General features: G+C 29.0%; 1 protein-coding gene across 1 annotated transcript; it reads right to left on the bottom strand.

Moving 5' to 3' along the window:
* Nucleotides 1-1,343: 1,343 nt before the first annotated feature.
* LOC137398402 (uncharacterized) lies at nucleotides 1,344-25,780 on the bottom strand. Its single transcript, XM_068084511.1, has 19 exons — nucleotides 25,723-25,780; nucleotides 25,044-25,100; nucleotides 24,222-24,278; nucleotides 22,945-23,001; nucleotides 19,836-19,892; nucleotides 18,507-18,563; nucleotides 17,380-17,436; nucleotides 16,251-16,307; nucleotides 15,429-15,485; nucleotides 14,152-14,208; nucleotides 12,034-12,090; nucleotides 10,705-10,761; nucleotides 9,578-9,634; nucleotides 8,449-8,505; nucleotides 7,627-7,683; nucleotides 6,344-6,400; nucleotides 4,395-4,451; nucleotides 3,269-3,325; nucleotides 1,344-1,465 (listed from the first exon to the last, which is right to left on the bottom strand). The coding sequence occupies exons 1-19, from the start codon at nucleotides 25,778-25,780 to the stop codon at nucleotides 1,344-1,346; spliced, it is 1,149 nt and encodes a 382-aa protein (XP_067940612.1).
* Nucleotides 25,781-26,379: the final 599 nt, after the last annotated feature.

The raw sequence follows: 26,379 nt of genomic DNA, 5'->3' as shown, positions 1-26,379 counted from the left end.
TATTCATCGGTTTTACACAAAAACACGTCATCTCCGGTTAGCGCGCGCCTCTTTACGGCGCCCAACGACACTGGTGCGGTTGAAACAGCAAATTTGATGTCGTGTTAAAAAGCACCGTCCTGAGTTCGGCGGCCTATACAGCTATAAAAATGTACTAATCATTAAATAAAATAAATTAATGAATAGTAATTTACATGCGATTAATTTTCACTGCCAACGTGTACCGAGAAGGTCACGCGAACTTTGGTTTCTTGTGGTCACTGGTAAACGCAGTTCTCTCCTACAAAATTTCTACATAAAAAATGTAAGCATTTCTTAATCAATGTTGTATTGTCTATGAATTGCAACACTTTCACTACATAACCCTTTCACTTGCGTCCGTGTACAAATTTAGCTATTAGCCTACTGCCAGCCATTTTGCTGATATTGCATACTATGTATACATAATTTTTTCAATTTCAAACTTGATCTACAACGTTTGTTTCGGTTATATATTTCATTTTGCCAACATGTTAGCAAGCACTGCTATACAAAAAACTCATTGTGTCTATACTTTGTGCGTTTTAATTATCTGTGTAATCACAAAAATCCGAATCGTCTATAATTTCATCAACATAAGTAGTTACTTGGTTTTTTGAACTCGGACGCATTTAATGAACTCGCGCAAAAAATCTTCATTTTTAAGTTCGAATTCTCAAACGAAGATTTAAAGTTAAATTTTAGGCTAATTTTATAGAGAAATCTTTGGACAACACTGTCACTACTATAAAAGTCTTAAAGATCGTTGGTTATGTTATCAACGAATAATAAAATTCAGTTGCTAGCAATTGCTGGGAAAGTCGCAAATATGCGTCTACGGCGGTCGACTATAGAAAGCGCATAAATGAGTCTACTTCGGTGAAAGGGTTAAAAACATTGGATTTGCCACTGTTTGTGATAGCAAACATATTCATTTCCTTCCGCAGCTGAGTTACTTTTACTTATTTTCCAGCTACGAGTACTACAGCTACTACAGAACTTGCACGGCCACTCCGAGCGTTGCAATAGGCAACGGTGAAAAGAAAGCGAGCAGTGTATATTACGAAAAAAGCACACCATCTCATTCAATTTTAGAAATGCTTGAAGCAGTGCAATGCCTTCCAAAAATCCTACTGCCCAAATGCAAAAACAGATTGATTCCCGCAGAAACTGTAGAGCAAACACGGCTACGCCCACAACAAAACGGAACTGCTACTGCAGCTGCTAGAAGTGCAGGAGCTTCAGAGCAGACCCAGCTACGCCTACAACAAAACAGAATAGCTACTGCATCTGCTAGAAGAGCAGAAACCGCTGAACAAACACAGTTACATCGATAGCCGGCCAGAATAGGTGCTGCAGCCGCTGGAAGTGCCAAGATTACTGAACCGACCCAGCAGCGACTCAAATGGCTCAGAGCAGCCGCTACTTCGGCCAGACGTGCAAAAACCTCCGAGCAGATGCAGCGGCGACAAGAACATGATGCACTAGCTACAACAGCTGCTCAGCGAGCAGCATTTTGTGAGCAGATGAAACAGCGACAACAGCGAGATGCACTAACTACAGCAGCTGCTACCAGGTGCCGTGTATGGGCAGAAAACTTCGCATTTGACTACAGTCCTGCAACATACTGTACTGTATGGCCGAATTTTTCTATGGAACGAATGTCCAAAAATGCTCCAGATGTAATGCCTCACGTTGGAAAGGCGAGAGGCCATATATGTAGTTTGTATAGTAGATTTTATTGATGATAATTTTTATCAACACGACCACATTACTGCTGCACAGTTTGTATATTCCATGTCAAAACACAGGCTATAGACGAAGAACTGGTGAGTCATGGTTAGTGTTTCAAGCATGTAGAAGTCTCAATTCAATAAATGCTGGTGATAGCTAAGCAGTGCAACAGCAAAATATTTTCTAGAATTTCTTAAAATATGTAATACTTTTCAATACTGCCAGTTTGAATAGCTTCAGTTTGCCTAGCAATGTCAATTTCATTATCAGTTCTGTGTACAAAATTGGGACAATTCTGATTTGATTGGTTCCGAGACTGATGCATCGTAGACTAGCTGTAAAACCCATTGCATATATTTATTGGTCTTTCCAACATTATTGACATGTACAACTGCATATGTGTATGCAGTCAGATCAGCACAAAAATTTCAGTAGATTGCTTATTTGGAGTTGTTTTACAGTATGAAAGACAACTCTCAATAAAATTATTGCTTTACGTAAATATGTTCCCCAACACGGGTAATGCAGCTAGTAATTATAATAAAACAGAAATCTAAAGTACAAGATTTATAGAGCAATGATTTTGATTTTCAAAATTTTACAGTACTTTTTTCAAAGTTCTTTATTGAAAGAAAGTGTTCTAAACCGAAATTATATAATAACTAATCTTATAAGAAAGCAATGTGTCACACTATAATAATTATGTAACTTCAGTAAATGGTAAAAAGTCATAAGGCGCAGAAACAATCACAATATTGTAACTAATAGGTAGACAAACTTTCTTAGAATATTTTGCTAAAAGAAATGTAACTGAGTGAAGATGCAATAACACTTACCATAAAACAGAAATTTAAATTAACAAAGTTATTTGAGCAATAATTTTGATCATCAAAATTTTGGAGTACTCAGCGGTAAAAATAACTACTGGCCAGTGTAATATTAGGTAGAATATTTATCGGAAATTAGCGATACGTATCGATAAAATTAAACAAAAGTACCACAGAAGTATTGTATATATGTGAGCTCTCATGTGAAAATTAGTGGTATGTACCAATAAAACTTAATAAAAGTACTATAGAAGTATATTTAAAGAAACTAATGCCAAAGTTTTAACATAGTTAGAAGGTACTATTACGGCTGAAGACAAATAGGTTTTGCGCAAAAAGAGATGGTTTTACATGATTGTTAAAATTTCTTACATGTCTTTATTGAAATTGTATTGCAAAGAGTTTATACTTGCAAAAACGTGAATATTTAAACTACGGCAATACAACTGCTTTGTAAAATGTAACCCTTCATTGTTCTTGAAAAGTTATAGAAAATGTATGCTGTTTTTTTGTAGTGAAGAAAAGCAAGTAACGTTAGATTGTACATATATAGAGGTTTTAGCAGGTACCACGGTCTGCTTTGCATTTAAATGTTCAAAGTAAATGTGGGTAAATAAGTTTTGGTGTTATTAGATCTGAATATTTAATATTTTTCAAACAAATCTTTTGAGCAATGAAACAGATTTTACCTTTTGATGGTTCAATGCTGGTAGGATTTTCTGCTGTGCCATTTTCACTTCCTTCACCTTTGAACAAATGATATTAAGGTGTTTAGTTTGGCAAATATAGTTAAAATTTAATAATAAATATTTAAAATTATGATTTTCAGTACAGGCTTTAGCAGTCAGCTAATAATAACTTTGTTACAATGGCTGGTATCATAAAGTGAACTATATGTAATAATGACTAACAAGGAATAGTGAAAACAAGTTATAGATGTTGAAAAATATTAAAATGTGACGAAAATTGCTTCCAAAATTGTTTTGACTAAATAAATGATTTGAAATAATAATATACATGTATATTAACTGATATTATCTAGAAGCAATTTGTCACCTTATAATAATGATGTAAATCAATCTATGAAAAATGTTGTAGAGTCATAAATGATCAGCAATTACGGTTATTTCTTAAAAAGTAAAAAAAAATATCGTAAAGGATTGAATTTCAATAAGAAATGTCACTAAGTTAAAGTGTGCATTAATAATTATCATAAAACATAAATCTGAAGTAACAAATCTAATCGAGCAAATAATTATGTAACACAAGTTATGGATTACTAATCAGTAAAAAGAACTACTGAATAGTCTAAACTGTGTTAGAATACTTATCGGAAAGTTGCAATACCTACCACAAAAACTCAATCTCATAACAAGAGAAGAATATTATAATAAACTAATACAAAATATTGTACACGGTTAGATGGTACTATTATGGCTATAAAAACATAATATTGTGCAAAAAGAGACGATTTTACATGACATTCATAAGGTTTTAAATTACATGTAGTTACTCAAATTGTTTTGCAAGCATGTGACACTTGCAGAAACTTGAATATCTAAACCGCGGCAATACAACTGTTTTGTAAAGTATACCCCTTCATTGTTTTTGAAAAGTTTTAGCCAAAGTATGCCGGTCAATTTGTGTTGGAGTATAGCAAGTAACATTAAGTTAGCTATAGGGTTTTAGCAGGTACCGCAGTCTTATTTGCATTCAACTGTTCAAGTAAATGTGAGTAGGTAAATGTTGGTGTTATTAGACCTGAATATTTTATTATTTCCCAAGAAATATTTAGAGCATTGATAAAGATCTTACCTCTTGATGGTTCAACGCTGGTAGGATTTTCTGCTGTGCCATTTTCACTTCCTTCACCTTTGAACCAATGATATTAAGGAGTTTAAATTAGCAAATATAGTTAAAAATTAACAATAGATATTCAAATTATGTTTTCTATTGCAGGCTTTAGCAGTCAGCTATTATAAAGTTTGTTACAATTGTTTATCATAAAGTAAACTATATGTACTAATGACTAACATAGAATAGTGATAACAAGTAATAAATGTTGTATAATATTAAAATGTGGTAATGAAAATTTTGAAAAGTTCTTTATTGAAAAAAAATGTTCTTAACCGAAATTATATAATAACTAATCTTATAAGAAAGCAATGTGTCACACTATAATAATTATGTAACTTCAGTTAATGGTAAAAAGTCATAAGGCGCAGAAACAATCACAATATTGTAACTAATAGGTAGAAAAACTTTCTTAGAATATTTTGCTAAAAGAAATGTAACTGAGTGAAGATGCAATAACAATTACCATAAAACAGAAATTTAAATTTACAAAGCTTATTGAGCAATGATTTTGATCATCAAAATTTTGGAGTACTCAGCGGTAAAAATAGCTACAGGACAGTGTAAAATTAAGTAAAATATTTATCGGAAAATATCAATACATACCGATAAACGAAACAAAAGTACTACAGAAGTATTGTATATATAGGTTTTAGCAAGTACCACAGTCTTTTTTGCAAATAAATGTTCAAAGTAAACGTGAGTAAATAATTGTTGGTGTTATTAGACCTGAATATTTTATTTGTTTCAAACAAATCTTTTGAGCAATAAATAGGATATTACCTCTTAATGGTTCAACGCTGGTAGAGTTTTCAGCTGTGCCAGTTTCACTTTCTTCACCTTTGAACAAATGATATTAAGGTGTTTAGTTTGAGAAATTTAGTTAAAAATTTACAATTAATTTTTAAAGTTATGCTTCTTAGTGCAGGCTTTAGCAGTCTGCTAATATTAAGTCTGTTACAATGGCTGGTATCATAAAGTGAACTATATGTAATAATGAATAACAAGGAATAGTGAAAACAAGTAATAGATGTTGAAGAATATTAAAATGTGACAAAAATTGATTCTAAACTTGTTTTGATCAAATAAATGATTTGAAATAATAATATACATGTATGTTAACTGATATTATCTAGAAGCAATTTGTCACCTTATAATAATGATGTACATCAATCTATGAAAAATGTTGTAGAGTCATAAATGATCAGCAATTACGGTTATTTCTTAAAAAGTAAAAAAAATATCGTAAAGGATTGAATTTCAATAAGAAATGTCACTAAGTTAAAGACTGTGCATTAATAATTATCATAAAACATAAATCTGAAGTAACAAATCTAATCGAGCAAATAATTATGTAACACAAATTATGGATTACTAATCAGTAAAAAGAACTACTGAATAGTCTAAACTGTGTTAGAATACTTATCGGAAAGTAGCAATACCTATCACAAAAACTCAATCTAATAACAAGAGAAGAATATTATAATAAACTAATACAAAATATTGTACACGGTTAGATGGTACTATTATGGCTATAAAAACATAATATTGTGCAAAAAGAGACGATTTTACATGACATTCATAAGGTTTTAAATTACATGTAGTTACTCAAATTGTTTTGCAAACATGTGACACTTGCAGAAACTTGAATATCTAAACCGCGGCAATACAACTGTTTTGTAAAGTATACCCCTTCATTGTTTTTGAAAAGTTTTAGCCAAAGAATGCCGGTCAGTTTGTAGTGGAGTATAGCAAGTAACATTAAGTTAGCTATAGGGTTTGAGCAGGTACCGCAGTCTTATTTGCATTCAACTGTTCAAGTAAATGTGAGTAAGTAAATGTTGGTCTTATTAGACCTGAATATTTTATTATTTCCCAAAAAATATTTTGAACATTGATAAAAATCTTACCTCTTGATGGTTCAACACTGGTAGCATTTTCTGCTGTGCCATTTTCACTTCCTTCACCTTTGAACAAATGATATTAAGGAGTTAAAATTTGCGAATATACATGTAGTTAAAAATTAACAATAGATGTTCAAATTATGATTTTTAATGCAGGCTTTAGCAGTCAGCTATTATTAAGTTTGTTACAATGGTTTATCATAAATGAAATATATGTAATAATGATTAACATGCAATAGTTATAACAAGTAATAAATGTTGTAGAATATCAAAATATTGTGAGGAAATTTTTTAAAAGTTGTTTTATGAAAGAAAATGTTCTAAACCGACATTATATAATAACTAATCTTATATGAAAGCAATGTGTCACACTATAATAATGATGTAACAGCAGTAAATGGTAAAACATCACAATGCTCTGCAACAATCACAAAATTGTAACTAAAATGTAGAAAAAATATATTAGCATATCTTTTGCTATAGAAAATGTAACTGAGTAAAGATGGACAATGATAATTATCATAAAAAAGAAATCTAAAGTAACAAGGTTTATGGAGCGATCATTTTGATCAACAAAATTTTAGAGTACGCAGTAGTAAAAACCACTATGAAACAGTGTAATATTAGGTAGAATATTTATCGAAAATTAGTGGTATGTACCAATAAAACTTAATAGAAATACTATAGAAGTATATTTAAAGAAACTAATACCAAAGCTTTAACATAGTTAGATGGTACTTCTACGGCTGAAGACACATAATTATTCTGTAAAAAGATATGGTTTTACATGATTGTTACATTTTCTTACCTGTATTTACTCAAATTTTATTACAAACATTTTACACTTGCAAAAACGTGAATATTTAAACAATGGCAGTACAACTGCCTTTTAAAATATAACCTTTCATTGTTCTTGAAAAGTTTTAGCAATTGTATGCTGGTCATGTGAAGTATAGCAAGTAACATTAGATTGTATATATAGGTTACTCAAATTGTTTTGCAAACATGTGACACTTGCAGAAACTTGAATATCTAAACCGCGGCAATACAACTGTTTTGTAAAGTATAACCCTTCATTGTTTTTGAAAAGTATTAGCCAAAGTATGCCGGTCAATTTGTGGCGGAGTATAGCAAGTAACATTAAGTTATCTATAGGGTTTGAGCAGGTACCGCAGTCTTATTTGCATTCAACTGTTCAAGTAAATGTGAGTAAGTAAATGTTGGTGTTATTAGACCTGAATATTTTATTATTTCCCAAAAAATATTTTGAACATTGATAAAGATCTTACCTCTTGATGGTTCAACGCTGGTAGGATTTTCTGCTGTGCCATTTTCACTTTCTTCACCTTTGAACAAATGATATTAAGGAGTTTAAATTAGCAAATATAGTTAAAAATTAACAATAGATATTCAAATTATGATTTTTATTGCAGGCTTTAGCAGTCAGCTATTATTAAGTTTGTTACAATTGTTTATCATAAAGTAAACTATATGTACTAATGACTAACATAGAATAGTGATAATAAGTAATAAATGTTGTATAATATTAAAATGTGGTAATGAAAATTTTGAAAAGTTCTTTATTGAAAGAAAATGTTCTAAACCGAAATTATATAATAACTAATCTTATAAGAAAGCAAGGTGTCACACTATAATAATTATGTAACTTCAGTAAATGGTAAAAAGTCATAAGGCGCAGAAACAATCACAATATTGTAACTAATAGGTAGAAAAACTTTCTTAGAATATTTTGCTAACAGAAATGTAACTGAGTGAAGATGCAATAACACTTACCATAAAACAGAAATTTAAATTAACAAAGTTAATTGAGCAATAATTTTGATCATCAAAATTTTGGAGTACTCAGCGGTAAAAATAACTACGGGACAGTGTAAACTTGAGTAAAATATTTATCAGAAAAAAGCAATTCATACCGATAAAATTAAACAAAAGTACTACAGAAGTATTGTATATATAGGTTTTAGCAGGTACCACAGTGTTCTTTGCAAATAAATGTTCAAGTAAATGTGAGTAAGTAAATGTTGGTGTTATTAGACCTGAATATTTTATTATTTTCCAAGAAATATTTTGAGCATTGATAAAGATCTTACCTCTTGACGGTTCAAAGCTGGTAGGATTTTCAGCTGTGCCATTTTCACTTTCTTCACCTTTGAACAAATGATATTAAGGTATTTAGTTTGGCAAATATAGTTAAAAATTAACAATAGATGTTCAAATTATGATTTTTAATGCAGGCTTTAGCAGTCAGCTATTATTAAGTTTGTTACAATGGTTTATCATAAATGAACTATATGTAATAATGATTAACATGCAATAGTTATAACAAGTAATAAATGTTGTAGAATATTAAAATATTGTGAGGAAAATTTTTAAAAGTTGTTTTATGAAAGAAAATGTTCTAAACCGACATTATATAATAACTAATCTTATATGAAAGCAATGTGTCACACTATAATAACGATGTAACTTCAGTAAATGGTAAAAAGTAACAACGCTCTGCAACAATCACAATATTGTAACTAATATGCAGAAAAAAATACATTAAAATATTTTTTGCAATAGAAAATGTAACTGAGTAAAGATGCAATAATAATTATCATAAAACAGAAACTTAAATTAAGAAGGCTTATGGAGCAATTATTTTGATCATTAAACTTTAAGAGTACTCATCAATAAAAACCACTATGGGGCAGTGTAATATTAGGTAAAATATTTATCGGGAATTAGCGATATGTACCAATTAGCGATACGTACTGATAAAATTAAACAAAAGTACTATAGAAGTATATTTAAAGTAACTAATACCAAATCTTTAACATACAGTAGTTAGATGGTACTATTACCGCTGAAGACACATAATTATTCCGCAAAAAGATAAGGTTTTACATGATTGTTACATTATCTTACCTGTATTCACTCAAATTGTAGTGCAATCAATTTACACTTGAAACAATGAGAATATTTAAACAACAGCAGGACAATTGCTTTGTAAAGTGTAACCTTTCATTGTTCTTAAAAGGTTTTAGCCAAAGTATGCTGGTCAATTTGTAATGGAGTATAGCAAGTAACATTAAGTTATCTATAGGGTTTTAGCAGGTACCGCAGTCTTATTTGCATTCAACTGTTCAAGTAAATGTGAGTAAGTAAATGTTGGTGTTATTAGACCTGAATATTTTATTATTTCCCAAAAAATATTTTGAGCATTGATAAAAATCTTACCTCTTGATGGTTCAACGCTGGTAGAGTTTTCAGCTGTGCCATTTTCACTTTCTTCACCTTTGAACAAATGATATTAAGGTGTTTAGTTTGGCAAATAAAGTTAAAAATTTACAACTAATTTTTAAAATTATGATTTTCAGTACAGGCTTTAGCAGTCAGCTAATATTAAGTCTGTTACAATGGCTGGTATCATAAAGTGAACTATATGTAATAATGAATAACAAGGAATAGTGAAAACAAGTAATAGATGTTGAAGAATATTAAAATGTGACGAAAATTGATTCTAAACTTGTTTTGACCAAATAAATGATTTGAAATAATAATATACATGTATGTTACCTGATATTATCTAGAAGCAATTTGTCACCTTATAATAATGATGTACATCAATCTATGAAAAATGTTGTAGAGTCATAAATGATCAGCAATTACGGTTATTTCTTAAAAAGTAAAAAAAAATATCGTAAAGGATTGAATTTCAATAAGAAATGTCACTAAGTTAAAGACTGTGCATTAATAATTATCATAAAACATAAATCTGAAGTAACAAATCTAATCAAGCAAATAATTATGTAACACAAGTTATGGATTACTAATCAGTAAAAAAAACTACTGAACAGTTTAAACTGTGTTAGAATACTTATCGGAAAGTTGCAATACCTATCACAAAAACTCAATCTAATAAGAATAGAAGAATATTATAACAAACTAATACGAAATATTTAACACGGTTAGATGGTACTATTATGGCTAGAAAAACTTAATTATTGTGCATGAGAGATGATTTTACATGATTTTCATTATGTTTAAAATTACATGTAGTTAATCAAAGTATTTTGCAAACAAGTGACACTTGCAAAAACTTGAATATCTAAACCGCGGCATGCAACTGTTTTGTAAAGTATAACCCTTCATTGTTTTTGAAAAGTTTTAGCCAAAGTATGCTGGTCAATTTGTAATGGAGTATAGCAAGTAACATTAAGTTATCTATAGGGTTTGAGCAGGTACCGCAGTCTTATTTGCATTCAACTGTTCAAGTAAATGTGAGTAAGTAAATGTTGGTGTTATTAGACCTGAATATTTTATTATTTCCCAAAAAATATTTTGAGCATTGATAAAAATCTTACCTCTTGATGGTTCAACGCTGGTAGAGTTTTCAGCTGTGCCATTTTCACTTTCTTCACCTTTGAAGAAATGATATTGAGGAGTTTAAATTGGCAAATATACATGTAGTTAAAAATTAACAATAGATGTTCAAATTATGATTTTTAATGCAGGCTTTAGCAGTCAGCTATTATTAAGTTTGTTACAATGGTTTATCATGAATTAAATATATGTAATAATGATTAACATGCAATAGTTATAACAAGTAATAAATGTTGTAGAATATTAAAATATTGTGAGGAAAATTTTTAAAAGTTGTTTTATGAAAGAAAATGTTCTAAACCGACATTATATAATAACTAATCTTATATGAAAGCAATGTGTCACACTAGAATAATGATGTAACAGCAGTAAATGGTAAAACGTCACAATGCTCTGCAACAATCACAAAATTGTAACTAAAATGTAGAAAAAATATATTAGAATATCTTTTGCTATAGAAAATGTAACTGAGTAAAGATGAACAATGATAATTATCATAAAATAGAAATCTAAAGTAACAAGGTTTATGGGGCGATCATTTTGATCAACAAAATTTTAGAATACGCAGTAGTAAAAACCACGATGAAACAGTGTAATATTAGGTAGAGTATTTATCGAAAATTAGTGGTATGTACCAATAAAACTTAATAAAAGTACTATAGAAGTATATTTAAAGAAACTAATACCAAATCTTTAACATACAGTAGTTAGATGGTACTATTACCGCTGAAGACACATAATTATTCCGCAAAAAGATATGGTTTAACATGATTGTTAGATTTTCTTACCTGTATTTTGTAAACTGACATTGTATAATAACTAATCTTAAAAGAAAGCAATGTGTCATCCTATAATAATGATGTAACTTCAGTAAATGGTAAAAAGTCATAACGCGCAGCAACAATCACAATATTGTAACTAATAGGTAAAAAAACTTTGTTAGAATATTTTGCTAAAAGAAATTTTACTGAGTGAAGATGCAATAACAATTACCATAAAACAGAAATTTAAATTAACAAAGTTAATGGAGCAATAATTTTGATCATCAAAATTTTGGAGTACTCAGCGGTAAAAATAACTACGGGACAGTGTAAACTTGAGTAAAATATTTATCAGAAAAAAGCAATTCATACCGATAAACGAAACAAAAGTACTACAGAAGTATTGTATATATAGGTTTTAGCAGGTACCACAGTGTTCTTTGCAAATAAATGTTCAAAGTAAACGTGAGTAAATAATTGTTGGTGTTATTAGACCTAAATATTTTATTTTTTTCAAACAAATCTTTTGAGCAATAAATAGGATCTTACCTCTTAATGGTTCAACGCTGGTAGAGTTTTCAGCTGTGCCAGTTTCACTTTCTTCACCTTTGAAGAAATGATATTAAGGTATTTAGTTTGGCAAATATAGTTAAAATTTAACAATAGATGTTTAAATTATGATTTTTAGTGCAGGCTTTAGCAGTCAGCTAATAATAACTTTGTTACAATGGCTGGTATCATAAAGTGAACTATATGTAATAATGACTAACAAGGAATAGTGAAAACAAGTTATAGATGTTGAAGAATATTAAATTGTCGTAATGAAAATTTTTAAAAGTTATTTTTAAGTCATTAAGTTATTTAAAAGTCTAAACTGACATTGTATAATAACTAATCTTATAAGAACGCTATGTTTCACCCTATAATAACGATGTAACTTCAGTAAATGGTAAAAAGTAACAACGCTCTGCAACAATCACAATATTGTAACTAATATGTAGAAAAAAATACATTAAAATATTTTTTGCAATAGAAAATGTAACTGAGTAAAGATGCAATAATAATTATCATAAAACAGAAACTTAAATTAACAAGGCTTATGGAGCAATTATTTTGATCATTAAACTTTAAGAGTACTCATCAATAAAAACCACTATGGGACAGTGTAAAATTAGGTAGAATATTTATCGGGAATTAGCGATACGTACCGATATAACTTAATAAAAGTACTATAGAAGTATATTTAAAGAAACTAATACCAAAGCTTTGACATAGTTAGATGGTACTATTACGGCTGAAGACACATAATTATTCTGCAAAAAGATATGGTTTTACATGATTGTTACAATTTATTACTTGTATTTACTCAAATTGTAATGCAAACAATTCACACGTAATTCACACGGGTTTTAGCAAGTACCACAGTCTTTTTTGCAAATAAATGTTCAAAGTAAACGTGAGTAAATAATTGTTGGTGTTATTAGACCTGAATATTTTATTTGTTTCAAACAAATCTTTTGAGCAATAAATAGGATATTACCTCTTAATGGTTCAACGCTGGTAGAGTTTTCAGCTGTGCCAGTTTCACTTTCTTCACCTTTGAACAAATGATATTAAGGTGTTTAGTTTGAGAAATTTAGTTAAAAATTTACAATTAATTTTTAAAGTTATGCTTCTTAGTGCAGGCTTTAGCAGTCTGCTAATATTAAGTCTGTTACAATGGCTGGTATCATAAAGTGAACTATATGTAATAATGAATAACAAGGAATAGTGAAAACAAGTAATAGATGTTGAAGAATATTAAAATGTGACAAAAATTGATTCTAAACTTGTTTTGATCAAATAAATGATTTGAAATAATAATATACATGTATGTTAACTGATATTATCTAGAAGCAATTTGTCACCTTATAATAATGATGTACATCAATCTATGAAAAATGTTGTAGAGTCATAAATGATCAGCAATTACGGTTATTTCTTAAAAAGTAAAAAAAATATCGTAAAGGATTGAATTTCAATAAGAAATGTCACTAAGTTAAAGACTGTGCATTAATAATTATCATAAAACATAAATCTGAAGTAACAAATCTAATCGAGCAAATAATTATGTAACACAAATTATGGATTACTAATCAGTAAAAAGAACTACTGAATAGTCTAAACTGTGTTAGAATACTTATCGGAAAGTAGCAATACCTATCACAAAAACTCAATCTAATAACAAGAGAAGAATATTATAATAAACTAATACAAAATATTGTACACGGTTAGATGGTACTATTATGGCTATAAAAACATAATATTGTGCAAAAAGAGACGATTTTACATGACATTCATAAGGTTTTAAATTACATGTAGTTACTCAAATTGTTTTGCAAACATGTGACACTTGCAGAAACTTGAATATCTAAACCGCGGCAATACAACTGTTTTGTAAAGTATACCCCTTCATTGTTTTTGAAAAGTTTTAGCCAAAGAATGCCGGTCAGTTTGTAGTGGAGTATAGCAAGTAACATTAAGTTAGCTATAGGGTTTTAGCAGGTACCGCAGTCTTATTTGCATTCAACTGTTCAAGTAAATGTGAGTAAGTAAATGTTGGTGTTATTAGACCTGAATATTTTATTATTTCCCAAAAAATATTTTGAACATTGATAAAGATCTTACCTCTTGATGGTTCAACGCTGGTAGGATTTTCTGCTGTGCCATTTTCACTTTCTTCACCTTTGAACAAATGATATTAAGGAGTTTAAATTAGCAAATATAGTTAAAAATTAACAATAGATATTCAAATTATGATTTTTAATGCAGGCTTTAGCAGTCAGCTATTATTAAGTTTGTTACAATGGTTTATCATAAATGAAATATATGTAATAATGATTAACATGCAATAGTTATAACAAGTAATAAATGTTGTAGAATATCAAAATATTGTGAGGAAATTTTTTAAAAGTTGTTTTATGAAAGAAAATGTTCTAAACCGACATTATATAATAACTAATCTTATATGAAAGCAATGTGTCACACTATAATAATGATGTAACAGCAGTAAATGGTAAAACATCACAATGCTCTGCAACAATCACAAAATTGTAACTAAAATGTAGAAAAAATATATTAGCATATCTTTTGCTATAGAAAATGTAACTGAGTAAAGATGGACAATGATAATTATCATAAAAAAGAAATCTAAAGTAACAAGGTTTATGGAGCGATCATTTTGATCAACAAAATTTTAGAGTACGCAGTAGTAAAAACCACTATGAAACAGTGTAATATTAGGTAGAATATTTATCGAAAATTAGTGGTATGTACCAATAAAACTTAATAGAAATACTATAGAAGTATATTTAAAGAAACTAATACCAAAGCTTTAACATAGTTAGATGGTACTTCTACGGCTGAAGACACATAATTATTCTGTAAAAAGATATGGTTTTACATGATTGTTACATTTTCTTACCTGTATTTACTCAAATTTTATTACAAACATTTTACACTTGCAAAAACGTGAATATTTAAACAATGGCAGTACAACTGCCTTTTAAAATATAACCTTTCATTGTTCTTGAAAAGTTTTAGCAATTGTATGCTGGTCATGTGAAGTATAGCAAGTAACATTAGATTGTATATATAGGTTACTCAAATTGTTTTGCAAACATGTGACACTTGCAGAAACTTGAATATCTAAACCGCGGCAATACAACTGTTTTGTAAAGTATAACCCTTCATTGTTTTTGAAAAGTATTAGCCAAAGTATGCCGGTCAATTTGTGGCGGAGTATAGCAAGTAACATTAAGTTATCTATAGGGTTTGAGCAGGTACCGCAGTCTTATTTGCATTCAACTGTTCAAGTAAATGTGAGTAAGTAAATGTTGGTGTTATTAGACCTGAATATTTTATTATTTCCCAAAAAATATTTTGAACATTGATAAAGATCTTACCTCTTGATGGTTCAACGCTGGTAGGATTTTCTGCTGTGCCATTTTCACTTTCTTCACCTTTGAACAAATGATATTAAGGAGTTTAAATTAGCAAATATAGTTAAAAATTAACAATAGATATTCAAATTATGATTTTTATTGCAGGCTTTAGCAGTCAGCTATTATTAAGTTTGTTACAATTGTTTATCATAAAGTAAACTATATGTACTAATGACTAACATAGAATAGTGATAATAAGTAATAAATGTTGTATAATATTAAAATGTGGTAATGAAAATTTTGAAAAGTTCTTTATTGAAAGAAAATGTTCTAAACCGAAATTATATAATAACTAATCTTATAAGAAAGCAAGGTGTCACACTATAATAATTATGTAACTTCAGTAAATGGTAAAAAGTCATAAGGCGCAGAAACAATCACAATATTGTAACTAATAGGTAGAAAAACTTTCTTAGAATATTTTGCTAACAGAAATGTAACTGAGTGAAGATGCAATAACACTTACCATAAAACAGAAATTTAAATTAACAAAGTTAATTGAGCAATAATTTTGATCATCAAAATTTTGGAGTACTCAGCGGTAAAAATAACTACGGGACAGTGTAAACTTGAGTAAAATATTTATCAGAAAAAAGCAATTCATACCGATAAAATTAAACAAAAGTACTACAGAAGTATTGTATATATAGGTTTTAGCAGGTACCACAGTGTTCTTTGCAAATAAATGTTCAAGTAAATGTGAGTAAGTAAATGTTGGTGTTATTAGACCTGAATATTTTATTATTTTCCAAGAAATATTTTGAGCATTGATAAAGATCTTACCTCTTGACGGTTCAAAGCTGGTAGGATTTTCAGCTGTGCCATTTTCACTTTCTTCACCTTTGAACAAATGATATTGAGGTATTTAGTTTGGCAAATATAGTTAAAAATTAACAATAGATGTTCAAATTATGATTTTTAATGCAGGCTTTAGCAGTCAGCTATTATTAAGTTTGTTACAATGGTTTATCATAAATGAACTATATGTAATAATGATTAACATGCAATAGTTATAACAAGTAATAAATGTTGTAGAATATTAAAATATTGTGAGGAAAATTTTTAAAAGTTGTTTTATGAAAGAAAATGTTCTAAACCGACATTATATAATAACTAATCTTATATGAAAGCAATGTGTCACACTATAATAACGATGTAACTTCAGTAAATGGTAAAAAGTAACAACGCTCTGCAACAATCACAATATTGTAACTAATATGCAGAAAAAAATACATTAAAATATTTTTTGCAATAGAAAATGTAACTGAGTAAAGATGCAATAATAATTATCATAAAACAGAAACTTAAATTAAGAAGGCTTATGGAGCAATTATTTTGATCATTAAACTTTAAGAGTACTCATCAATAAAAACCACTATGGGGCAGTGTAATATTAGGTAAAATATTTATCGGGAATTAGCGATATGTACCAATTAGCGATACGTACTGATAAAATTAAACAAAAGTACTATAGAAGTATATTTAAAGTAACTAATACCAAATCTTTAACATACAGTAGTTAGATGGTACTATTACCGCTGAAGACACATAATTATTCCGCAAAAAGATAAGGTTTTACATGATTGTTACATTATCTTACCTGTATTCACTCAAATTGTAGTGCAATCAATTTACACTTGAAACAATGAGAATATTTAAACAACAGCAGGACAATTGCTTTGTAAAGTGTAACCTTTCATTGTTCTTAAAAGGTTTTAGCCAAAGTATGCTGGTCAATTTGTAATGGAGTATAGCAAGTAACATTAAGTTATCTATAGGGTTTTAGCAGGTACCACAGTCTTATTTGCATTCAACTGTTCAAGTAAATGTGAGTAAGTAAATGTTGGTGTTATTAGACCTGAATATTTTATTATTTCCCAAAAAATATTTTGAGCATTGATAAAAATCTTACCTCTTGATGGTTCAACGCTGGTAGAGTTTTCAGCTGTGCCATTTTCACTTTCTTCACCTTTGAACAAATGATATTAAGGTGTTTAGTTTGGCAAATAAAGTTAAAAATTTACAACTAATTTTTAAAATTATGATTTTCAGTACAGGCTTTAGCAGTCAGCTAATATTAAGTCTGTTACAATGGCTGGTATCATAAAGTGAACTATATGTAATAATGAATAACAAGGAATAGTGAAAACAAGTAATAGATGTTGAAGAATATTAAAATGTGACGAAAATTGATTCTAAACTTGTTTTGACCAAATAAATGATTTGAAATAATAATATACATGTATGTTACCTGATATTATCTAGAAGCAATTTGTCACCTTATAATAATGATGTACATCAATCTATGAAAAATGTTGTAGAGTCATAAATGATCAGCAATTACGGTTATTTCTTAAAAAGTAAAAAAAAATATCGTAAAGGATTGAATTTCAATAAGAAATGTCACTAAGTTAAAGACTGTGCATTAATAATTATCATAAAACATAAATCTGAAGTAACAAATCTAATCGAGCAAATAATTATGTAACACAAGTTATGGATTACTAATCAGTAAAAAGAACTACTGAACAGTTTAAACTGTGTTAGAATACTTATCGGAAAGTTGCAATACCTATCACAAAAACTCAATCTAATAAGAATAGAAGAATATTATAACAAACTAATACGAAATATTTAACACGGTTAGATGGTACTATTATGGCTAGAAAAACTTAATTATTGTGCATGAGAGATGATTTTACATGATTTTCATTATGTTTAAAATTACATGTAGTTAATCAAAGTATTTTGCAAACAAGTGACACTTGCAAAAACTTGAATATCTAAACCGCGGCATGCAACTGTTTTGTAAAGTATAACCCTTCATTGTTTTTGAAAAGTTTTAGCCAAAGTATGCCGGTCAATTTGTGGCGGAGTATAGCAAGCAACATTAAGTTATCTATAGGGTTTGAGCAGGTACCGCAGTCTTATTTGCATTCAACTGTTCAAGTAAATGTGAGTAAGTAAATGTTGGTGTTATTAGACCTGAATATTTTATTATTTCCCAAAAAATATTTTGAGCATTGATAAAAATCTTACCTCTTGATGGTTCAACGCTGGTAGAGTTTTCAGCTGTGCCATTTTCACTTTCTTCACCTTTGAACAAATGATATTGAGGAGTTTAAATTGGCAAATATACATGTAGTTAAAAATTAACAATAGATGTTCAAATTATGATTTTTAATGCAGGCTTTAGCAGTCAGCTATTATTAAGTTTGTTACAATGGTTTATCATGAATTAAATATATGTAATAATGATTAACATGCAATAGTTATAACAAGTAATAAATGTTGTAGAATATTAAAATATTGTGAGGAAAATTTTTAAAAGTTGTTTTATGAAAGAAAATGTTCTAAACCGACATTATATAATAACTAATCTTATATGAAAGCAATGTGTCACACTAGAATAATGATGTAACAGCAGTAAATGGTAAAACGTCACAATGCTCTGCAACAATCACAAAATTGTAACTAAAATGTAGAAAAAATATATTAGAATATCTTTTGCTATAGAAAATGTAACTGAGTAAAGATGAACAATGATAATTATCATAAAATAGAAATCTAAAGTAACAAGGTTTATGGGGCGATCATTTTGATCAACAAAATTTTAGAATACGCAGTAGTAAAAACCACGATGAAACAGTGTAATATTAGGTAGAGTATTTATCGAAAATTAGTGGTATGTACCAATAAAACTTAATAAAAGTACTATAGAAGTATATTTAAAGAAACTAATACCAAATCTTTAACATACAGTAGTTAGATGGTACTATTACCGCTGAAGACACATAATTATTCCGCAAAAAGATATGGTTTAACATGATTGTTAGATTTTCTTACCTGTATTTTGTAAACTGACATTGTATAATAACTAATCTTAAAAGAAAGCAATGTGTCATCCTATAATAATGATGTAACTTCAGTAAATGGTAAAAAGTCATAACGCGCAGCAACAATCACAATATTGTAACTAATAGGTAAAAAAACTTTGTTAGAATATTTTGCTAAAAGAAATTTTACTGAGTGAAGATGCAATAACAATTACCATAAAACAGAAATTTAAATTAACAAAGTTAATGGAGCAATAATTTTGATCATCAAAATTTTGGAGTACTCAGCGGTAAAAATAACTACGGGACAGTGTAAACTTGAGTAAAATATTTATCAGAAAAAAGCAATTCATACCGATAAACGAAACAAAAGTACTACAGAAGTATTGTATATATAGGTTTTAGCAGGTACCACAGTGTTCTTTGCAAATAAATGTTCAAAGTAAACGTGAGTAAATAATTGTTGGTGTTATTAGACCTAAATATTTTATTTTTTTCAAACAAATCTTTTGAGCAATAAATAGGATCTTACCTCTTAATGGTTCAACGCTGGTAGAGTTTTCAGCTGTGCCAGTTTCACTTTCTTCACCTTTGAAGAAATGATATTAAGGTATTTAGTTTGGCAAATATAGTTAAAATTTAACAATAGATGTTTAAATTATGATTTTTAGTGCAGGCTTTAGCAGTCAGCTAATAATAACTTTGTTACAATGGCTGGTATCATAAAGTGAACTATATGTAATAATGACTAACAAGGAATAGTGAAAACAAGTTATAGATGTTGAAGAATATTAAATTGTCGTAATGAAAATTTTTAAAAGTTATTTTTAAGTCATTAAGTTATTTAAAAGTCTAAACTGACATTGTATAATAACTAATCTTATAAGAACGCTATGTTTCACCCTATAATAACGATGTAACTTCAGTAAATGGTAAAAAGTAACAACGCTCTGCAACAATCACAATATTGTAACTAATATGTAGAAAAAAATACATTAAAATATTTTTTGCAATAGAAAATGTAACTGAGTAAAGATGCAATAATAATTATCATAAAACAGAAACTTAAATTAACAAGGCTTATGGAGCAATTATTTTGATCATTAAACTTTAAAAGTACTCATCAATAAAAACCACTATGGGACAGTGTAAAATTAGGTAGAATATTTATCGGGAATTAGCGATACGTACCGATAAAACTTAATAAAAGTACTATAGAAGTATATTTAAAGAAACTAATACCAAAGCTTTGACATAGTTAGATGGTACTATTACCGCTGAAGACACATAATTATTTCACGAAAAGATATGGTTTTACATGCTTCTTACAATTTATTACTTGTATTTACTCAAATTGTAATGCAAACAATTCACACGTAATTCACACGGGTTTTAGCAAGTACCACAGTCTTTTTTGCAAATAAATGTTCAAAGTAAACGTGAGTAAATAATTGTTGGTGTTATTAGACCAGAATATTTTATTTGTTTCAAACAAATCTTTTGAGCAATAAATAGGATATTACCTCTTAATGGTTCAACGCTGGTAGAGTTTTCAGCTGTGCCAGTTTCACTTTCTTCACCTTTGAAGAAATGATATTAAGGTATTTAGTTTGGCAAATATAGTTAAAATTTAACAATAGATGTTTAAATTATGATTTTTAGTGCAGGCTTTAGCAGTCAGCTAATAATAACTTTGTTACAATGGCTGGTATCATAAAGTGAACTATATGTAATAATGACTAACAAGGAATAGTGAAAACAAGTTATAGATGTTGAAGAATATTAAATTGTCGTAATGAAAATTTTTAAAAGTTATTTTTAAGTCATTAAGTTATTTAAAAGTCTAAACTGACATTGTATAATAACTAATCTTATAAGAACGCTATGTTTCACCCTATAATAACGATGTAACTTCAGTAAATGGTAAAAAGTAACAACGCTCTGCAACAATCACAATATTGTAACTAATATGTAGAAAAAAATACATTAAAATATTTTTTGCAATAGAAAATGTAACTGAGTAAAGATGCAATAATAATTATCATAAAACAGAAACTTAAATTAACAAGGCTTATGGAGCAATTATTTTGATCATTAAACTTTAAGAGTACTCATCAATAAAAACCACTATGGGACAGTGTAAAATTAGGTAGAATATTTATCGGGAATTAGCGATACGTACCGATAAAACTTAATAAAAGTACTATAGAAGTATATTTAAAGAAACTAATACCAAAGCTTTGACATAGTTAGATGGTACTATTACCGCTGAAGACACATAATTATTTCACGAAAAGATATGGTTTTACATGCTTCTTACAATTTATTACTTGTATTTACTCAAATTGTAATGCAAACAATTCACACGTAATTCACACGGGTTTTAGCAAGTACCACAGTCTTTTTTGCAAATAAATGTTCAAAGTAAACGTGAGTAAATAATTGTTGGTGTTATTAGACCAGAATATTTTATTTGTTTCAAACAAATCTTTTGAGCAATAAATAGGATATTACCTCTTAATGGTTCAACGCTGGTAGAGTTTTCAGCTGTGCCAGTTTCACTTTCTTCACCTTTGAACAAATGATATTAAGGTGTTTAGTTTGAGAAATTTAGTTAAAAATTTACAATTAATTTTTAAAGTTATGCTTCTTAGTGCAGGCTTTAGCAGTCTGCTAATATTAAGTCTGTTACAATGGCTGGTATCATAAAGTGAACTATATGTAATAATGAATAACAAGGAATAGTGAAAACAAGTAATAGATGTTGAAGAATATTAAAATGTGACAAAAATTGATTCTAAACTTGTTTTGATCAAATAAATGATTTGAAATAATAATATACATGTATGTTAACTGATATTATCTAGAAGCAATTTGTCACCTTATAATAATGATGTACATCAATCTATGAAAAATGTTGTAGAGTCATAAATGATCAGCAATTACGGTTATTTCTTAAAAAGTAAAAAAAATATCGTAAAGGATTGAATTTCAATAAGAAATGTCACTAAGTTAAAGACTGTGCATTAATAATTATCATAAAACATAAATCTGAAGTAACAAATCTAATCGAGCAAATAATTATGTAACACAAATTATGGATTACTAATCAGTAAAAAGAACTACTGAATAGTCTAAACTGTGTTAGAATACTTATCGGAAAGTAGCAATACCTATCACAAAAACTCAATCTAATAACAAGAGAAGAATATTATAATAAACTAATACAAAATATTGTACACGGTTAGATTGTACTATTATGGCTATAAAAACATAATATTGTGCAAAAAGAGACGATTTTACATGACATTCATAAGGTTTTAAATTACATGTAGTTACTCAAATTGTTTTGCAAACATGTGACACTTGCAGAAACTTGAATATCTAAACCGCGGCAATACAACTGTTTTGTAAAGTATACCCCTTCATTGTTGTTGAAAAGTTTTAGCCAAAGAATGCCGGTCAGTTTGTAGTGGAGTATAGCAAGCAACATTAAGTTAGCTATAGGGTTTTAGCAGGTACCGCAGTCTTATTTGCATTCAACTGTTCAAGTAAATGTGAGTAGGTAAATGTTGGTGTTATTAGACCTGAATATTTTATTATTTCCCAAAAAATATTTTGAACATTGATAAAAATCTTACCTCTTGATGGTTCAACACTGGTAGCATTTTCTGCTGTGCCATTTTCACTTTCTTCACCTTTGAACAAATGATATTAAGGAGTTTAAATTAGCAAATATAGTTAAAAATTAACAATAGATATTCAAATTATGATTTTTAATGCAGGCTTTAGCAGTCAGCTATTATTAAGTTTGTTACAATGGTTTATCATAAATGAAATATATGTAATAATGATTAACATGCAATAGTTATAACAAGTAATAAATGTTGTAGAATATCAAAATATTGTGAGGAAATTTTTTAAAAGTTGTTTTATGAAAGAAAATGTTCTAAACCGACATTATATAATAACTAATCTTATATGAAAGCAATGTGTCACACTATAATAATGATGTAACAGCAGTAAATGGTAAAACATCACAATGCTCTGCAACAATCACAAAATTGTAACTAAAATGTAGAAAAAATATATTAGCATATCTTTTGCTATAGAAAATGTAACTGAGTAAAGATGGACAATGATAATTATCATAAAAAAGAAATCTAAAGTAACAAGGTTTATGGAGCGATCATTTTGATCAACAAAATTTTAGAGTACGCAGTAGTAAAAACCACTATGAAACAGTGTAATATTAGGTAGAATATTTATCGAAAATTAGTGGTATGTACCAATAAAACTTAATAGAAATACTATAGAAGTATATTTAAAGAAACTAATACCAAAGCTTTAACATAGTTAGATGGTACTTCTACGGCTGAAGACACATAATTATTCTGCAAAAAGATATGGTTTTACATGATTGTTACATTTTCTTACCTGTATTTACTCAAATTTTATTACAAACATTTTACACTTGCAAAAACGTGAATATTTAAACAATGGCAGTACAACTGCCTTTTAAAATATAACCTTTCATTGTTCTTGAAAAGTTTTAGCAATTGTATGCTGGTCATGTGAAGTATAGCAAGTAACATTAGATTGTATATATAGGTTACTCAAATTGTTTTGCAAACATGTGACACTTGCAGAAACTTGAATATCTAAACCGCGGCAATACAACTGTTTTGTAAAGTATAACCCTTCATTGTTTTTGAAAAGTATTAGCCAAAGTATGCCGGTCAATTTGTGGCGGAGTATAGCAAGTAACATTAAGTTATCTATAGGGTTTGAGCAGGTACCGCAGTCTTATTTGCATTCAACTGTTCAAGTAAATGTGAGTAAGTAAATGTTGGTGTTATTAGACCTGAATATTTTATTATTTCCCAAAAAATATTTTGAGCATTGATAAAGATCTTACCTCTTGATGGTTCAACGCTGGTAGCATTTTCTGCTGTGCCATTTTCACTTTCTTCACCTTTGAACAAATGATATTAAGGAGTTTAAATTAGCAAATATAGTTAAAAATTAACAATAGATATTCAAATTATGATTTTTATTGCAGGCTTTAGCAGTCAGCTATTATTAAGTTTGTTACAATTGTTTATCATAAAGTAAACTATATGTAATAATGAATAACATAGAATAGTGATAACAAGTAATAAATGTTGTATAATATTAAAATGTGGTAATGAAAATTTTGAAAAGTTCTTTATTGAAAGAAAATGTTCTAAACCGAAATTATATAATAACTAATCTTATAAGAAAGCAATGTGTCACACTATAATAATTATGTAACTTCAGTAAATGGTAAAAAGTCATAAGGCGCAGAAACAATCACAATATTGTAACTAATAGGTAGAAAAACTTTCTTAGAATATTTTGCTAAAAGAAATGTAACTGAGTGAAGATGCAATAACACTTACCATAAAACAGAAATTTAAATTAACAAAGTTAATTGAGCAATAATTTTGATCATCAAAATTTTGGAGTACTCAGCGGTAAAAATAACTACGGGACAGTGTAAACTTGAGTAAAATATTTATCAGAAAAAAGCAATTCATACCGATAAAATTAAACAAAAGTACTACAGAAGTATTGTATATATAGGTTTTAGCAGGTACCACAGTGTTCTTTGCAAATAAATGTTCAAGTAAATGTGAGTAAGTAAATGTTGGTGTTATTAGACCTGAATATTTTATTATTTTCCAAGAAATATTTTGAGCATTGATAAAGATCTTACCTCTTGACGGTTCAAAGCTGGTAGGATTTTCAGCTGTGCCATTTTCACTTTCTTCACCTTTGAACAAATGATATTAAGGTATTTAGTTTGGCAAATATAGTTAAAAATTAACAATATATGTTTAAATTATGAATTTAGTGCAGGATTTAGCAGTCAGCTAATATTAAGTCTGTTACAATGGCTGGTATCATAAAGTGAACTATATGTAATAATGACAAACAAGGAATAGTGAAAACAAGTAATAGATGTTGAAGAATATTAACAAAAACTAATGGCTTTTTTAAAAACCTTTTTATGAAAAGCTTGTTTTAAACTAACACTATATAGCACAAAATATTATAGGAAAGCAATGTTACAACTATTATAATGATGAAGCTATAATAAATGTTGAATGGTGCATAAATAAATTCACCGTATTGTAAAAAATATTATTAGAGGAATAACTTGCTACATAAAATATCAATGAATAAAAATGTACAATAAAAATTATCATAAAACATAAATGTGAAATAACGACTCTAATGGAGCAGTTATTTTGGTAAGATAACATGTTTGGTTTATGTACGTTGATTAACTTTTAACATGAAATATTTAAAATTGTGATTTTCAGTGCAGACTTTACCAGTCTGCTAATATTAAGTCTATTAAAATGGTTTATCATAAAGTAAACTATATGTACTAATGATGTTGTATAATCGAGCTGGTGGGCCGCGGGCTACGCTAATGCCTGAGGTCATGGTAGTTACAGGTAGTTACGAGAGGTTACGGGAAGGTACGAGAGGTTACCGGAAAGTACGAGAAGTCAAGGCGAGTATAAAGGCATCGGGGGATTCGGAGGGACTTCTTCTTTGCTTCAACCACATGTGGGTACGCACATTTATACAACATGGCGCAGTTGACTAAATTCTGATTTTTTTTCTTTGTGTGTTAACGTTAGCGATAATTTTTCTGGTTACGGGGTTAAGTTTAAACGGTTGATTAGACCCTTTCACGGGTGTGCAGGTGAGGTAACGTGAGGTAGGGTGGTGTTGTGAGGTGTTGTAGCGGTGAAGTAGCGGTGTTGGTGAGGTGTAAATATTTATTACATATTCGGAGGTGGGAATTACACTAATTTCACACGAGTGGGGTAGAGTGAATTTGTGGCGAGAGAGATATCGTGTTGGGTAGAGATGGAGAGTGGGTTTCCAAAGCTGGTGTTTGGAGAGCACGGTGATTGGTCGTGGGAGAGATTTATAGAGGAGATCAATTTATGTATTGAGAGTGCTGTTGAGAAAAGAGGTTACGAAAGTGAAGGTGACAATAGACACCCTATTATGAGAGGTAGAGGTAGGTTAGT

Source organism: Watersipora subatra, chromosome 6 (genome assembly GCF_963576615.1).
Source record: "Watersipora subatra chromosome 6, tzWatSuba1.1, whole genome shotgun sequence".
NCBI classification, from domain to species: Eukaryota; Metazoa; Bryozoa; class Gymnolaemata; order Cheilostomatida; family Watersiporidae; genus Watersipora; species Watersipora subatra.
Note: the sequence above shows the minus strand (reverse complement) of the source record. Positions and strands in the feature narration are given on the sequence as shown.